Source organism: Microcebus murinus, chromosome 4 (genome assembly GCF_040939455.1).
Source record: "Microcebus murinus isolate Inina chromosome 4, M.murinus_Inina_mat1.0, whole genome shotgun sequence".
Lineage (NCBI taxonomy): Eukaryota > Metazoa > Chordata > Mammalia > Primates > Cheirogaleidae > Microcebus > Microcebus murinus.
In genome coordinates, this window is record NC_134107.1 from 20,930,335 (window position 1) to 20,947,780 (window position 17,446).

At 54.2% G+C, this 17,446-nt stretch overlaps 1 protein-coding gene across 2 annotated transcripts; it reads left to right on the plus strand.

Annotated features, from left to right (window-relative positions):
• Window positions 1-576: 576 nt before the first annotated feature.
• Window positions 577-15,969, plus strand: SPI1 (Spi-1 proto-oncogene). Of its 2 annotated transcripts, none has more exons than XM_012789403.2 (5): window positions 577-834; window positions 3,558-3,657; window positions 13,777-13,964; window positions 14,681-14,846; window positions 15,371-15,969. In XM_012789403.2, the coding sequence occupies exons 1-5, from the start codon at window positions 790-792 to the stop codon at window positions 15,688-15,690; spliced, it is 819 nt and encodes a 272-aa protein (XP_012644857.1). In that variant the 5' UTR covers window positions 577-789; the 3' UTR covers window positions 15,691-15,969. The 2 variants fall into 2 exon arrangements, with proteins under 2 accessions (XP_012644857.1, XP_012644866.1); XM_012789412.2 differs by having other exon boundaries at window positions 3,561-3,657.
• The last annotated feature ends 1,477 nt before the right edge of the window (window positions 15,970-17,446 follow it).

Consider the following 17,446-nt stretch of genomic DNA (forward strand, 5'->3'; position numbering starts at 1 on the left):
GGAAGCTACGAGGGGAGGGTGTGAGAACCCAGGACCCTCCTCTGGTGGAAGGGAAGCCCATGAGAGATTCAGAGGGAAGGAAGAAAGCAGCACTCTGTTGAAGACTCTACCCCTGAGCCCAGCGCCAGCCCAGGTAGAACCTAGGCAGTGGGGTGCAGGGCCCACGGGGAGAGCCAGGCCTGGCAGTCTGCTATGTCAGAGCCCTCAGCCAGCAAGGCTGACCCTAGAAATTGGAGGTCCCAAGAGGCCACCCCTCCCAGCTCTGACCCCAAGGAGGTGACTGTGGCCCCGTCGGGGTCTCAAAAAAAGCAGGCATTTGTTGCGTTAGGGGTTGGAAAGGTTCAGCAGGGCCCCGGGTGGGGGGGGCAGCAAAGCTTCCACCCTCCCTCCTCAACCCAGCCCCCAAAGCCACCCCTCTCAGTCCCAGCTTCCTCTGGGCAGGGGGCCTGGAACCCCATGGCTTCCCAGCCAGCCCCTTGAGCACCACCTGCCCCAGCCGGCCAGAGACTTCCTGTAGCGCAAGAGATTTATGCAAAAGGCTGGGGCGGTGATGTCACCCCAAGGGGACTATCTCCCAGAGGCAGGCCCTTCGATAAAATCAGGAACTTGTGCTGGCCCTGCAATGTCAAGGAAGGGGGCTCACCCAGGGCTCCTGTAGCTCAGGGGGCAGGCCTGAGCCCTGCGCCCGCCCCGTGACCGCCCAGCCCCCCAACGGGGCACCCCATCCTGAGGGGCTCTGCATTGGCCCCCACTGAGGCAGGGGATCTGACTGGCTCGGAGCTCAGCTGGATGTTACAGGCGTGCAAAATGGAAGGGTTTCCCCTCGTCCCCCCTGTGAGTACTGGGACTCCTGCGCTAGCCCAACCCGTGGCCCTCGGACGCCCGCCCGCCTGCCCAGGAACCCGCCAGCCCACCCGCTGCCCTCCCGGCTTGCTATCAGTGGGAAGTCAGTGTTTCCTCCCTGGAGCTGCTGGCCCGAGAGCCAGTAAGGGGGCCACTGGCTTGCTCTCAGTGTGCCCTGGCGGGCTGAGGGCTGGGCTTGGGCTGTGATCGGTGGGGCCTGAGATCGGTGGGGCCTGAACGGTTATTTATAGATGGGGCTTGGGTGGCAGACTGGGTTCAGGGCAGGGTGCTAGGCTGAGGGCGGCAGCAGGGAGGTGGAGGAGAAGATGGTGGGACTGGCTTGGGGGAGCCCAGTCCCCAGGACGGGAGGAGTTGAGGGCAGGAGGCAACAGGCAGAGGTCTCGGCCCATGGCCTGGGAGCTCCTGGAGACTGAGCTGATGGAACTCTGGGTCCCCAACGCCCAGTCTGGGGCTTGGCCCAGAGGACACGGCTGTTGACAAAAGGGTCTGGGCCAGGGGCCCACAGGTCCCTGGAAGGCTGGGGCTGGGGCTTGGCAGGGTTGGCGCCAGAGCTGGGGTTTGGGGAGAGGCAGGGCAGGGGATGGGGCTGGGACAAGGCTGGGACTGAGATTGGGGCTGGGGCAGGACCTGGGCTGTGCATGGGACTGGAGTTAGGGTGGGGGCTGAGTCTGGGACAAGGACAGGGAGCCCCAGGGGACCCAGGGAAGGGCAGGGCAACAGGCTGGGGATCTCCACTGCTCCTGCTCTCAGTGACAGTTGCAGCCTTAGGCAGGTGTCAGACCAGGGTCCCCCTGAGAGGACCCTTCTCCCTTTTCCCACCCATGTCCTCTCAGGGGTGGGGGGTTTAGGGGGAGCCGGGAAAGGCTTGGCAGAGCCTGCCCACCTGACTCAGCTTTCCCGGCCCAGAGGCAGCTCCCTTCCCCTGCCCCAGCCCAGACTTAGAGCCCCAGGAGGCGGCCCAGGCCTGACATCACAGGGCCTGACGTCCTATGCTGCCTGGAAACCCAGAGGGCTGGCTCAGTGCTGGGCTCCTGGCCTCCTCGCTCGGCCAGACACAGGCAGGACCAGCAGCAGCCCCCTTCAGCATCCCCACCCTGCACCCTGGCCCCTTGCCCCGGCCTGGGGGACCAGGAAGGGGGCAGTGAATGGAGGTTGTTCCAGCCAACTCTGCCTCAAGGAAGCCGCAGGCCCAGGAGCTTGGCTGCACTGTCTCTGACCCTTGACCCCTCAATCCCTGCACTCCAGATGGAGCTGCACAGAAGGTAGATCTTCTCAGGCTCCTACCCCAGACCCCTCAGCCTTTCTCTTCAGCCCCGGGGCTACTCTGAGTGTCTCCTGGGAGGGTGGGCTCCCAAGGCAACACTGGTCCCCAAGCTAAGCCCTGAGGGCCAGAGTAACTGTTGTGCAATCCTTAGGCACACACTGCGGGGGTGGGGAGAGGCCTGATGACTGTTGGGAAGGCTTTGGGTGTGCATGTCCCTGTGCCTGCTAGTGGTGAGGAGGGGGAGGAGGATGAGGAGGAGGCCAGGGAGGAGGGAAGGAGGAAGGAGAGGAGGACCAGGAGGAAGAGGAGGGGGAGGAGTGAGGAGGAGTAGGAGGAGGCAGAGTAGGAGGAGGAGTGGGGAGGAGGAGGAGGAGGCGGAGGAGGCAGAGGAGGAGTGAGGAGGAGGAGGCAGAGGAGGAGGAGGAGGAGTGAAGAGGAGGAGGAGGAGTGAGGAGGAGGAGGAGGAGTGAGGAGGAGGAGGAGGAGGAGTGAGGAGGAGGAGGAATGAGGAGGAGGAGGAGTGAGGAGGAGGAGGAGGAGGAGTGAGGAGGAGGAGGAGGAGGAGGAGGCAGAGGAGGAGGAGGCAAAGGAGGAGGAGGAGGAGGAAGAGGATGAGGGGAGGGGAGGGGAGGGGAGGGGGGAGTGAAGACAGAGGATAGAAGGGAGGGAGAAGGGGGTGTGAGAGGGGTCTTGATCCTCCAACCCTTGGCCCCCCAGGCCTTCCCAGGCGACCTCGGTATAAACCCCAGTTGGATGGTCATGGTGGTGGCCTGGCACCTGCCTGGGCCGGGGCTGGGCTGTGAGCGAGTGGAGGGCTGGCAGGCCGTGGGGGCAGGAAAACGTGTGCTGCGTGGGCGAGTGTGCCAGTGGGATGTGAGCGGCTCTGCGGGAGGCTGTGACTGTGAACATGCGTGCCGATGGCTGGAGCGTGGGGTGTGCACTCAGTGTCAGCCAGTGCGGCTCCGTGCGTGCCTACAGGGTGAGTGTGCCACGGTGCGTGCGTGTCTGTGTGAGCGTGCACCGTGTGGGTGGGCGGGGGTGGCTGTGAGAGTCCGTGCATGGGACTCTGGGTGCAGGTGTCGTGGGGAGCACGTGGACGTGGGGGTGTTGGTGCTCCAGTGTGACTGCGAGAGGGCCAGGGTGTGGGGTGGGGCCCAGCACACCGGGGTGAGTGTGGGGTGGCTGTGGGGGGTGGCCGAGCAGGGGGAGGGCCTGGACTTCTTCTGACCTCTGACCCCTCCTGGTCCCTGTGACCCCCTTTCATCTCTCCTGGGTCTCCTGCCCACCTTCTGTCCCAGTTCCAAGCAGAGAGAGGGCTGCAGGCCCGAGGCGGCCATTCGGGGAGGGTGGTGTTGACTCAACACACCGGGGACTGCAGACCCGGCCGGGTCCCCCACCTCAGTCCAGGCCCTGACACCTCCTCTCTCAGCAGCCATCGGAAGACCTGGTTCCCTACGACACGGATCTGTACCCACGCCAGTCGCACGAATATTACCCCTATCTCAGCAGTGATGGGGAGAGCCACAGCGGTGAGTACAACCATGGCCCTGCTGACATTTGGGGCCAGGTGCTTCTATATTTCGGGGGCCTGTCCATGCACTGTAGGAGGCTTGGCACCTCCCTGGCTTCCGCCCACCAGATGCCAGTAGCACTGCCAACCTTGACAACCAAAAATGTCTCCACACACTGCCAGACTCACCTGGAAGTCACATCACCCCAGGTGGGGACTGCCCGGCCAAGGGAAAGCCTCAGAGGACCCCTTGTCCAGCAGAGGCCAAGGCCCGCAGTTTGCTGGGATGGGGCTGAGGAAGAGCCCTGGGCCAGGGGATCCTTCCATCTGGGTCGCACCGTCAGGAGACAGGAAGCCTCAGCTGTCTGGGACCTGGGCAGGGGGCAGTGAGAGGTCACCTGAAGTGGATCTTGGCTTATTGATGTGGACATCCCTGAACCCAAGGCGAGGTGGCCCAGTCAGTGGGCGAGTCTTTGGTGGGGGACCCTCTCTGAGACCCAGCCAGGCCAGACACTGGGGTGCCTGCAGCCCCAGAGTGCAGAGGCGATGCAGTGGAGGAAGGTGTCACATACCTTTTGAAGGCCATACCTTGTGGCCAGTCACACCTGTAGCTCCGTTCTGCAGATGTGTCTGCGGCAGCCTCAGGCTGGTGGGCACGCCTGGGGCTGCTACAGGTGGCGAGTCCATACTTAGGGCCCTTCCACCTGGATGCCAAACCCGGGTAGCAGCGTCATGTGGAACTTGCACCTGGCAACCATTATAAGGACTGTACCTGGTAGCGCACCTGGGAGTAGGTGGTGGATACACCTCAAGGGCATGTCTGGGAACACACAGGCATCTTTCAGAACCCTAGGGCTAGAAAGGCTTTAAAATATCCTTTTCAGGCCTGTAAGACTATAGCACTCTGGGAGGCTAACGTGGGAGGATAGATTGAGCTCAGGAATTTGAGACCAGCCTGAGCAAGAGCAAGACCCTGTCTCTACTAAAACTAGAAAAAATTAGCCAGGTATGGTGGCATGCACCTGTAGTCCCAGCTACTCAGGAGGCTGAGGCAGGAGGATCGCTTGAGCCCAGGAGTTTGAGGTTGCTGGGAGCTAGGCTGATGCCATGGGACTCTAGCCCAGGTGACAAAGTGAGACTCTGTCTCAAAAAAAAAAAAATCCTTTTCATTCTTTCAAACTTATTTGTAATTATATAAGAAATACATCCTCTCTGTGGAAAATCCAGGCAACATAGAAAGTCTCCTTCATCCAACCAACATAGGCCCTGCTTGCCCCACCAGGATTAAGATCAGCATCTGTATGACCGGGTCCACACACCCACCTGTCCACCAAACAGTTCAGGGCACGAGAGGGTCCCTCTGGGCCTGAGGACTGGCGCCCCCTGGTGGCCCACGTCCCAGCAAGCAGCACAGCGGGATCCCTTCCTCCCTCAGGGATGCTTTCTCCCTGGGCCGGTCCCCTCGCCAGGTCACTGGGTTGTGCATTTCCTTTGGGTCTTGCAGCCTCAGCTTTCCTTCCTGTAATATGAGGGTGCTGTCCCCACAGCCAGAAACCAGCTAGGCCTGGGGCTGGGGCTGGCAGAGTGAGCACGTGAGCGAAAGACTGTGTTCTCCTGGCTCAGGGCCCAGGTAGGTTCTTTCTATCTGGGGTTGGGCTCTAGGAGTGACCCCTGGTAGGAGGCCTGGGCATGGACCCCAATTCCTCCAGAGACTCCTCCAGCGTCCCCAGGTGTCCTCGGCCCTGAATCATTGCCAATCTGGGCATTGGTGTTGTCCCTTTCTAAAACCTGTTGGAAGGTACTGTCTGAAGACTCAAGAATAGAGACACCCCCACATCCTTCTACCAATTCCTGCATGTCTCCACATCCACACTGTTAGGCAGTGAAGCTTAGCGCAAAGGCTTTGGGGCTGGACCTGCGTCCGGCCTTGGCTCCCTCCCTCACTGTGGCCAGTCACACCTGTAGTGCAGGTGTCTGGTGCGGGTGGCCGCTTTAACTTAAATGGGCCAGGAAGGCTGCTGAGGAGGTGGCGGTTAAGCTGCAATCTGAGCCAAGAGAAGTAATGGCACAGGTAAGGTAGGTAGGGGAAGGGTGTTCTAGGGAACGGAAAGTGCAAATGCAGGAGGGACCCTGACAGAGGACCAGAGCACTGGAGTGGGTGGGGGTGGGGGTGGGGCACAAAGTGAAGCCAGAGGGGTCAGCTATGGTGGGAGTCTGGCTTTTATCATAGCTACAATGGGAAACCACTGGTGGGTTTTCATCAGGGAAATGACATGATCCAAGTAACCTTGTGTGTGTGCATTGAATACTTAAATATATTTTAAATCTTTAATTTTTAATTATTAAAATAACAAATAGTCATTGCAAAAGCAAAAAACGCAACAGCATATCAAATAACATATTCCCCTCTTCCCAATCTCGCTTCTCACCTTAGTCTATCTTGCCAGACATGTTATTCTACACACATAATCCTGTATGTTTGTAAATACATGCACACACATGCTATTCATTTAGAAACAGAATTGCTGCATCATGCTGTTCTGCAATTTGCTATTTTTCACTTAAACTTGTCATAGACACTTCTCCATGACATGCACAGCATACTAGAGAGAGATAAAAGCTATTTCTCCAGTCTTTTTACTGCAGTGCTATGGATATGTGCAAATGAAGATGTGGAATAGATACTTAGAACATTATTCACTCACAAACATTTACTGAGTGTCCCTAGGCAGGGACAAACCAGCTTGGTTTTTCAGTGTGAGATGCTCTCTATTCATTGGTACCATGAACCATGAGAATTTGACTCCAGCCACTCGCAACATACACACACATTTCTCTACATGTCCCCAAACCATGACTCTATATGGTAACTTGTGTTAAATCGGTATTTGAATTTTCCATTATGACCATGTGAATATTACTCACAGCTGAGCCACATGGTGTCCTTAGATTACCTGTCCCCATGTTTGTGAGGGGCAGAGTAGCAAGGAGATAAGAGTCCTGCTTCTGAACCAGGTGGCTGGGGTTCATCTTCCTTCTCCCCCATTGCTATCTGGGGTGGCTGGGGGCAAGATATTCCACCTCTCTGTGCCTCAACTTCACACCAATACCTGCCTCACAGGATGGCGGTGAGGGTTGCGTGAGCTCCTGCACGTGAGAGGCTTCCAACAGCACCTGGCACGTGGGGAATGCCACCTGCATATTTGTCACCATTATCGTGGCCCAAGAAGGGCCACGTGGGAAGTACGATTTTCGTTGTTGGTCTGTGTTTTACCTTGAATTTATTCCATGCTCTCACTTAATTCATCGCAGTTTGGCTGTGCATAGAAATCTATGTGGAAAAGCATTTTTTTCCCCCTGTAGAAATTTTTTTTTTCCCCTGTAGAAATTTGAAAGCATTTCTCTACTGCCTTCTGGTTCCTAGAGTTTTTCTTAGGAAGTCTGATGCCATTTTATGTTCTCCTTTTTGTAAAAAACCTGGTTTTCATTTTCATTTGCTTATTTTTTTCCTCTTGTTTTATTTCTCTAGAAGAGTTTAGGTATCTTCTGATACCTAATGGTTTTACTGAATAAGCTTTTTGAAAGGTCACTGTGTCTCCTGGGTGCAGAATAGTTGGAAAGAAGGTGAGGGCAGGAGCTGGGTGAAAGAACACTCAGGAAACCACCGGAATAATCCAGGCAAGAGACGGTGGAGGCGTAGACAAAGGTGGTGGCAGTAAAGGCAGAAAGGACTGAACAGATTCAAGATAGATTTTGAAAGCAGGGATTATAAGATTTGCTGTTCTTTAGAATTCTTTTAAATTGTGGTAAAATACACATAACAAAACTTGCCACCTCAATGATCTTTGGGTGCACAGTTCAGTGGTATTAAACAGGCCGGGTGTGGTGGCTCAAGCCTGTAATCCTAGCTCTCTGGGAGGCCGAGGCGGGCGGATTGCTCGAGGTCAGGAGTTCGAAACCAGCCTGAGCAAGAGCGAGACCCTGTCTCTACTATAAATGGAAAATAAATTAATTGGCCAACTAATATATATAGAAAAAAATTAGCCAGGCATGGTGGCGCATGCCTGTAGTCCCAGCTACTTGGGAGGCTGAGGCAGGAGGATTGCTTGAGCCCAGGAGTTTGAGGTTGCTGTGAGCTAGACTGATACCATGGCACTCACTCTAGCCTGGGCAACAAAGTGAGACTCTGTCTCAAAAAAAAAAGTGGTATTAGATACATTCACATGTTGTGCGACCATCACCACCACTCATCTGCAGAACTCTTTTCAGCCTGCAAAACTGAAACCCTGTCCCCATGAAACTGTGACTTCCCATGCCCCTCTCCCCAGCCCCTGGCAAACACCATTCTACCTTCCATCTCTGTGAATTTGACTACTCTACGAGCCTCATGTTAGTGGAATCATACAGTATTTGGTCCTTTTATATGGGCTCATTTCACTTTGAGTATGTTCTCAAGGCTTACCCATGTGTTCACAAGTGTCAGAATTTCCTTCCTTTTTAACACTGAATAATATTCCATTGTATGTATAGACCAGATTTTGCTTATCCATTCATCTGTCAATGGATATTTGGGTTGCTTCCATCTTTTGGCTATTGTGAATAATGCTGCTATGAACATGGCTGTACAAATACCTCTTCAAGTTCTTTTGGATATATACCCCAAACTGGGATTGCTAGATTATATGGTAATTCTATTTTTAATTTTATGAGGAACTACCATACTACGTTCCATAGTGGCTGCACCATTTTACATTTCCAACAATAGTACATAAGGATTCTAATTTCTCCACATCTTTACCAACACTTGTTTTCTGTTTTGTTTTTTTTAATAGTAGCCATCTTTTTTTTTTTTTTTTTTTTTTGAGACAGAGTCTCACTTTGTTGCCCAGGGCAGAGTGAGTGCCATGGCGTCAGCCTAGCTCACAGCAACCTCAAACTCCTAAGCTCAAGCAATTCTCCTGCCTCAGCCTCCCGGGTAGCTAGGACTACAGGCATGTGCCACCATGCCCGGCTAATTTTTTCTCTATATATTAGTTGGCCAATTAATTTCTTTCTATTTATAGTAGAGACGGGTCTCGCTCTTGCTCAGACTGGTTTCGAACTCCTGACCTTGAGCAATCCGCCTGCCCCTCGGCTTCCCAGAGTGTTAGGATTACAGGCGTGAGCCACCGTGCCCGGCCTATAGTAGCCATCTTAATGAGTGCGCTAGCATTTGCTATTTGTGATAGAACTGGTGAAGGAAAGAAAATTTCAAAGTGTGAATCTTTCCATCCATCCATCCATCCATTCCAATTTCCTTATACTCTTTTATCCTTTCATATCACTAACCACCTACCCACCCACCAATTTATTCACACACCCATCTAATGATCTACTTACCCCCCTTTCCAACTGTCCTTCCCTTCACCTACCAAGCCCGTCACCCACCTTGCACTGGTCTGTCCACCTAATACTCAGGTACTAAGTATCTTTCATACACCAGGCACATTGCTAGATGCTGTGGGATGAATGAAACATAGGTCCTGCCACCTCCATCTTTGTAACAAGGGAAATAACTAATACCTAGAATATAAGGTAGAGAGTAACAAGTACCATGGGACCTGCAGCTCTCTGCTCTCTGGGCCTCAGTTTCCACATTTGAACAGTTTTTAGGAGAGGCTGGGCTTCGGGAGCCCTGGTCCAATGGCCTGTGATTTCCTGAGAAGGTTTTTTCTTGGCCGCTTCTTTCTTGATTCCTCGTCTTTCTTCTCTGTTTTGATCGCACTTTTGCTCCCTTGGGGAGAGCCCTGGGCTTCAGGCTGGGGTTTCTTTTCTGAGGGATAAGGTCAACTGAACGACACTTAAGGCTTGGCTTTTTTGCGGGATTGTTCTGAATATCATTTTATTTTTGTCCTGGTGACATACAGGTTTTAGTGACACCAAAAAACTGAGTAAGACTAGGGATGTGTGGATAGGACTTTGGCCCTAGATCCAGAGCTGGTTTAGAGGGAGGAAATAAAGGATCACGAGGAGGGGGTCATTTCTAGCTGGCTGGATGATGGTTCAGTGATGGTAGGCTGGGTGTGGTGGCTCACACCTGTAATCCCAGCACTTTGGGAGGCCAAGGCGGGAGGATTGCTTGAGGCCAAGAGTTCAAGACCAGCCTGGGCAACATATGGAGACTCTACCTCTACAAAACGTAAAAAAAATTAGCCAGGTATGGTGGCACATGCCTATAGTCCCAGCTACTCGGGAGTCAGAGGCCAAGGCAGGAGGATCGCCTGAGCCTGGGAGTTGGAGGCTGCAGTGAGCTATGACTGTGCCACTGGGTGACAGAGTGATAGTGTCTCTAAAAAAAAAAAAAAAGAAAAGATGCCTGGGTGAGATGAATGATGGCTGATGGTTGGATGATGGATAGGTGGATGGATGGGTGCTGGTTGGATGGGTGCTGATTCAATGATGGATGGGTGGATGATGGTGAATGATGGTGGACAGACAGATGGATAAGAACAGCCAGTAAACTCTCTCCATCACCAAGGTCTTAAAGCTTTCATCAATCGCCTTGGTTCACAGAGGGGGTATGTTGTAGTGGTGCAAGTTCAGTCCCTGGGGTCAGACACCTGTGTTTGGATCTTGGCTCTACAAATGACCACTTTGGACAAAGGACTTAACTTCTTTGAGCTGTAGTTTCGTCATTTGCAAAAGAAAGATGATACTACCCCCCCACCTCCTCCGAGCTAGGGTTAGAATTAAATGAGATAATGTGGATTAAGTACTTAGCACAGAGTCTGGTACATAGAAAACACTAAAAGTTAACTCTTTTGATCATTTAATCAGATGTCGAGTGAGGCCTGCTATGTGGTTAACAGACTATAAAAATGAGGATGCATTATTTCTTTTCTGTATCTTTTCAGAGTTAAAAGATAAAAATATAAAAATGTAAGAAAAAAATTTAAAAAATTAAAAAAATAAATTAAGAAAAGGAGGATGCAGAGCTACATCCAGAAATGCACGTGACAATATATTCTTTTGAGGAGCTGAGAGTCAAGCTAAGAGAGCATGTGGGTGGCCTCTGGGTGGATGGTCTGTGTGACCACCCAAAGAGCCCAGGAATGCTGACCTTTGCACTCTGAAGGGTTCCTTGTATTGTGTTCTCTGAGAAGGCCCCATATTTGGAATATTTCTGCCTACCAGACAGCACTTATTACATAATTGCCCCAGCACCAAATCAAGGGTAAAGGCAAGGTTTCCGTTGGGCCTTTTGAAACCTTCATTGTAGCTCGAGAGTCTCAGCCGCAGCCATCAGGAGACCCCGGGGTGGGGTTCCAGAGCTCCAGTGAGCGCAAACCTCCCTGTGGGCCTGTTAGATGCAGATTCCCAGGTTCCCTCTTAGTGCTTCTGGTTCAGGGGGTCTCCAGTGGGACCCCGAACTCACAGGCTTTTCCAGCCCCCAAGAGGCTGATGAAGGTGAACTGAGACCAGCTTTGGGAAATGCTGGTCAGGCTGGGACCATGCGAGTGAGGTCTTGGGCCCAATGTGGAACTAGAACAGAGAGGGGCTGGGGAGCGACAGAGGGCAGTGAGGGGCCCTCACCTCGCCCTGGAGAGCTGCCTGTACTCACAGGCCCCCAGCCCTGGAGCAGGGGTGGGTGTGCGGATGGGGGCTGGTAGGCAGGATCTGGGCACTTCAACCTGGGCGGGGAAGGCAAGATTAGGAGGGGCCAGGAGTGGGGCTGGAGGGGATTCTAAGCTAAAGAGGAAACTGAATCCGCTGGCCAAGTCCTGGAGCCTGAGAACAGCCTCATTAAAGAACAGCAAACACACAGCAGGGAGAGTTTCTGGATCTTGTCAACTCACTGCAAGATGAAAGTAAAAATTAAATTTTGTTTAGTTTTTTTCCTTCCAGGTTTAGATAATTTTGTAGAAGAGCGTTTGAGAGAGTTCTTAAGGGGCTAGGATTCATTCATTTGTTCGTTTGTTCAGGAAATGTTTGTTGAGTGGCTACTGCATCTGTTTTTGAGGCAGGGTCTTGCTCTGTTGCCCAGGCTCAAGTGCAGTGGCGTGATCATAGCTCACTGTAGACACGAACCCCTGGGTTCAACGGATCCTCCTGCCTCAGTCTCCTAAGGAGCTGGGACTGCAGGCATGTGCTACCACACCTAATTAAAAAATTTTTTTTGTGGAGACGAGGTCTCACTATGTTGCCCAGGCTGGTCTTGAACTCCTGGTGGCTATATTTATTTATTTATTATTTTATTTATTTATTTTTCCCTCCATCTCCCGCAAGGCTACTATATTTAGGTACTTGGAATACAGAGGAGAACAAAAGCAGTCCCTGCCCTCATGGTGCAATACTGGGGCTCCAACTGCAGCCTCTGGGAGGCTTTAGGGGACAGCCAGGTCCCCTAATACTATTTCTCTGGGCCATTGACTAAGGTAGCAGGGATCAGGGAGAAGAAGAGGAAATAAGCATGTATTAAAAATGCCTGCTGTATGCTCAATTGCTAATCCAGGCTCTTTAGAATAAAATATTAATAATGGTAATAATGATAGTGATAATAGTTAATGTTTATTGAGTCTCACTTTGTGCCAGGTTCTAGTCTAAGCACTTTGCAGGCATTAGCTCATTTACTCCTCACAACAAAACTATGAGAGGGGTCTAATTATTAGGCCCACTTAACAGATGAGGAAACTGAGGCTTAGAGAAACAGAATGATCTGCCCGCTGTCACACAGTGGTAACTGGCAAAGCCAGGACTCGAACCCAGCTCTGCCTGATTCCCAAATCGTGCACTTTCTCACTCCTGTGCCATGGGGCTTCACAGAGGTGGGAGTCTGGGCTGCCTGGATTGTGGGTTCACCTGATTTCACCCGGGGATAGGGCCTCAGTAACTACCCAGCTGCAGTGGGGAATCAGGAGCTCAAGGGAAAAAATATCTTGCCAGGGTCATATCGCAAAGTCACCACTGAGCAGGGTTAGAAGGCGAGCCCTGTGATATCCAGTCCAGAGCTAAAAAACATATGTCATCTTTTAGGGACGTGTGAGTATGTGTGTGTGAGAGAGAGAAAGAGAAAAGGAGGGAGACGGACAGACATACGTGTCACCACCGGTGCACATACACAGGGTGGGGTGGACTTATCCCAGGGATACTTCCAGGCCTGGCATCTCACACACTCCCTCTTTGGGCCACATGAGAAGACCCCCCCTTGTCACTTTATCACCAGCCCTCCTTTTGGACCCCAAATTGTGCCCAGGAAGTCCCTCAGATGTGTGGTAGTTTTTGTTCCTGGGAAAGGTGCCCAGAGAACCCGTGCTGAAGATCTTCCCTAGTCCCAAGGCTCCCGGTGGCATGTGGCTGTTCCCCAGACTCGGGTCCACCCTGCCGCAGACTCTCGAGGCACCCACAGGGGGTTTCCAGGGAAGTCTGCGTCCGGGCGACCTCACTGGAACGCAGGTGCGGCCGCCCAAGGTCATGCCTTTGAAGAGGAAGCACCGAGTGTCTGCACAAGTTCTGGTGTGTGGGGAATGTCAGCCCTGTGACTCTGCTGTCACACCTTGGCCATGTGACAAGGCTCTGTGTGTGTGTGTGTGACTGTGGGCAGCCGGGGAGCTCAGGAACCTGTGGGAGGGCTTAAGAGCAGGGGAAGGGAATCAATTTTCCCCGAGGGCCTGCTCTGGGGCTAGGAGTTTTTACAAATGTGACATGATTCGGATTCTCCTAATAACTACTATCCCCATTTTATAGGTGAGTCAACTGAGGTCAGAGAGGCTCATGCATGTCCCCAAGGTCACACAGCAAGCAAATGGCAGAGCCATGATTCAGATTCTTGGTCGTTGCGACTACACAGCAAGCAGGAACAGAATAGCTGTTGAGCACACGGGCATCACTTCAGACCCGAGTCCTGGCTTTGATACTGCTGAGGCCTTTGACCTTGGGCATGTTATGTAGCGTCTTCAAGCCTCAGTGTTCTCACCTATAAAATGGGTCGCAGTGTAACCACGTGGGTGGTGAACACTACATGAAATTATTAATGTAAACTTTCAGCCCAGCCTGGCACAAAGTTAAAGCCCCATACTGCCTGGCATTATTAGTTTATGTTACCTTTGCCTGCCCTGCCCACCCCTGGGCTCACCGCTTACTGCCTGGCTGTCCCCCGCAGACCATTACTGGGACTTCCACCCCCACCACATGCACAGCGAGTTCGAGAGCTTCCCTGAGAACCACTTCACGGAGCTGCAGAGCGTGCAGCCCCCCCAGCTGCAGCAGCTCTACCGCCACATGGAGCTGGAGCAGATGCACGTCCTCGACACCCCCATGGCGCCACCCCACGCCAGCCTCGGCCACCAGGTGCGTGCTGCCGCCAGCCTGTCCTCCAGGAGCCGCCAGGCCTGTGGTGAGGCCTGGGAGCTTCACAGGAAGCTGACACAGGCTCTTACCCAACTCGGCTTCCTGCCCCGCAGCGCCAACGGCGGCCGGAGCCCCAACGGCTGCCGCCTGACCCCCCGGCTGACCTCGTGACCCCACACCCCTTATCTCCTCTGGCACCGAGGGTGGACAGACCCCAGATAATTCCTGCAACCCCACCGAGCCTCCCTGCCCCAATGCCTTCCTGTGGGCCCCTGACCCTCACTGTCCTTCATGGATCTGCATGCATGTCACTGAACACTGAGCTCTACTGCCCCCTCTCTCCCCAGTGACCCCTTTTACTGATGCTAACCCCAATCAGTGGCGTCTGCCAACCCCTTACTGACCTCCAGGGCCCTTTCACTCAGTCACCACCCTGCTTATGAAACCTCTTCCATGCCTGATTCCCAGGGCCCGCTGGTCTGTACAGCACCTTTGTGTCCTGGTGCCAGCAGCCCTGGCCCCAAGGCCCCGCTGGGAGGGTTGGTGGGCCGGGTTTCAGCACCCTCTCAGCCACAGCCTAACCCTGTGTGCCACAGCCTGAGTGGCCTCCACTTCCCCAGCCTCTCCTGGCCTCCTACCCCTGCTGGCCCTGCCCAGCCACCCTGGGCTTTGAGCAGTCCCTTCCTGACCCTGACCTTCACTTCCCACCTTTCCAGGTCTCCTACCTGCCCCGGATGTGCCTCCCATCCTACCAGCCCCTGTCCCCGGCCCAGCCCAGCTCAGATGAGGAGGAGGGCGAGCGGCAGAGCCCCCCGCTGGAGGTGTCTGACGGTGAGGCTGATGGCCTGGAGCCCGGGCCTGGGCTCCTCCATGGCGAAACAGGTGAGGCACCGGCCTCCACCCCAGCCCAGCCCAGCCCAGGCCAGCCGGGCCACTGACCCGGCAGCCACGCCTGGAACTGTGTGTGTGTGTGTGTGTGGAGGGCTGTCTGTGGCTCTCTACCTGTGTGTGCGCCTATCTATAAGCACGTGTGTGTGCTGAGTGCACACAGGCATCTCTGTAAGGTGTGTGAGGTGTGTGTCTGTCTCTCTCTGTGCTGTGTCTTTGTGTGAGTGGGTGTGGGTGTGAGCAGGTGTGTACTCGTGAGCAGGTGTAGGTGGGAGCGGGTGTGGGTGAGACCAGGTGTGTGAGTGTGAGCGGGTGTGGGTGTGTCCGGGTGTGTCCAGGTGTGTGAGTGTGAGCGGGTGTGGGTGTGAGCGTGCCCCATGCGGTGGGAGCTGGGGGAGCTGTCCCCCCGCCAGCCCTTCCCGGCCACCACGCCGCTCCCCGGGGTCCCACAGGAGGCGGGGCGTCCCTGTGCTGGGGCCCCGGCCGCCGCCCACCCCACCTGGCCCCTCCGCCCACAGGCAGCAAGAAGAAGATCCGCCTGTACCAGTTCCTGCTGGACCTGCTGCGCAGCGGCGACATGAAGGACAGCATCTGGTGGGTGGACAAGGACAAGGGCACCTTCCAGTTCTCGTCCAAGCACAAGGAGGCGCTGGCGCACCGCTGGGGCATCCAGAAGGGCAACCGCAAGAAGATGACCTACCAGAAGATGGCGCGCGCGCTGCGCAACTACGGCAAGACGGGAGAGGTGAAGAAGGTGAAGAAGAAGCTCACCTACCAGTTCAGCGGGGAGGTGCTGGGCCGCGGGGGCCTGGCCGAGCGGCGCCACCCGCCCCACTGAGCCCGGCCCGCAGCACCGGCCGGGCCCGCCAGGCTTCCCTCTGGCCATAGCATTAAGCCCTCGCCCGGCCGGACACCGGGAGGACACGCCCCGGGCCGCGGCAGGACTGTGGTGGGCCAGGCCTCGCCTCGCCACCCTCGCCCTCGCCCCTCCTTCCAGCCCTCCGCACCCCTCCAGGACTCCAGCCCGCTGCAGAAGCCACCGGGCATCTCCCCTTCCCTTTCTTCTCACGCCGTAGCCTGGCCCAACGAAATAAGTAATTATCCATTAATCCTCTTACAGCGCGGAGTCTCTTTTTAAAATTCGTTGTGCATCTCGTTTGGGCCCCCTGTGCAGGGACGTCTCTCTTCTTCTCATTTGTCCACGGGGTATTTACTGAGGACTGTCCCCAATGCTGGACGCTGGGGACTTGAGGGCAAATGACACACAGTGCCTGACGAGGAGCTAGAGCTTGGTGGAAAGAACAAGTCCTCAGTTGTTGTTAGGGGAATGGAGCATATTAAAAAGGCCTCTGCCCCTGATAGTTTTCCTTAAAGCCTCAATGAAGCTTTAACTCATAATCTTTAGGTTACAACCTTGATGACGATGGTGATGGTGATGAGGATGATGACAGCAACGACACTGTATTTTCTGGTCATTTAGTACATGTTCCCTAAACCCACATTCCAACCTTGAGATGTGGTGTCTAATGTCACCCCATTTTATAGAACGGGAAATGAAGGTTTGTAGAGGTCAAATGATTTGTCCAAGGTCACGCAGCTGGTGAGGGGCTGGGCTGCATCCCACTCCAGGTCTGTTCCCGCCAGTGGCCGAGGTAGGAAGCTTCATTTATCGGGAAGAGGGTACTCTTCACCATGCCAAGGAACAGGGATTAAGCCCCAACGCTCCAGTTGACCCCAAAGTCCTCTCACAAGGTAACAGCCCAGCGGGACCTTAGACACAGGCAAACCCCTCGTGAGCAGCCAGTGTCCTGCGTGTGTTTGCTCTCTGTCCCCTCCCCCAGAGCCGGGGGAAACAGAGGTGAGTAGGGAAGTCTGTAGGTACTGAATCTGGCTTTGCACGGTAGCAACAAGTGGCAGCAGACAGCCGGGGAGTGAGGAAACTTCCCCGAGCAGTCTGCAGACCTCAGAGAACCCAGATTCTGGGACCGTTGTCAGAGGGACAAACACCCCTGTGGGCCCCACCATGACCCTACCCTACTGCAGGAAGGCTAAAGGGTGTTCAGCGTCTTTTCTTAAAGAAGGCTCAGAAGCAGGCGATGTGGTTTAAAAGTGTTTAAAATGGCAGAAAATAATAAATTTCAGTGTTTAAATGGATGGAAAGCTTCCACCACCTGGAAAGTGCTTACATGCCGAAGTTTTCTCTTCTCACCACGGGGGATAAATGACCTTTCCTAAGACTGGGTGTGTTTGGAGGGGGTCACATGTAATTTGTTTCTTTCTGTAGCAACTGATGTGACAAGGGTGGGGTCCAGTCACAGGGGGCCAGGCAAGAGGTCACAGAGGAACAGTGCGGAGGAGGATGAGAGGATCCAGAACATTCTGGCATTAATCTTTGTGCTGATCCTTGTGACTTTGGCAAGAGCCAGCTCTGCTTCTGTATTCTACTTTGGGGCATATTTAGAGCTTCGCCCCGATGCCCTCACCTGCAGGCTCACACAGCCCTTCCCTTTGGGCGACACCAGCCCCCAATATTGCCTCCTCCCCACCTGGCTCTGGACTAAGCCCACCCAGGACTCCACAGCACGAAGCCGGCC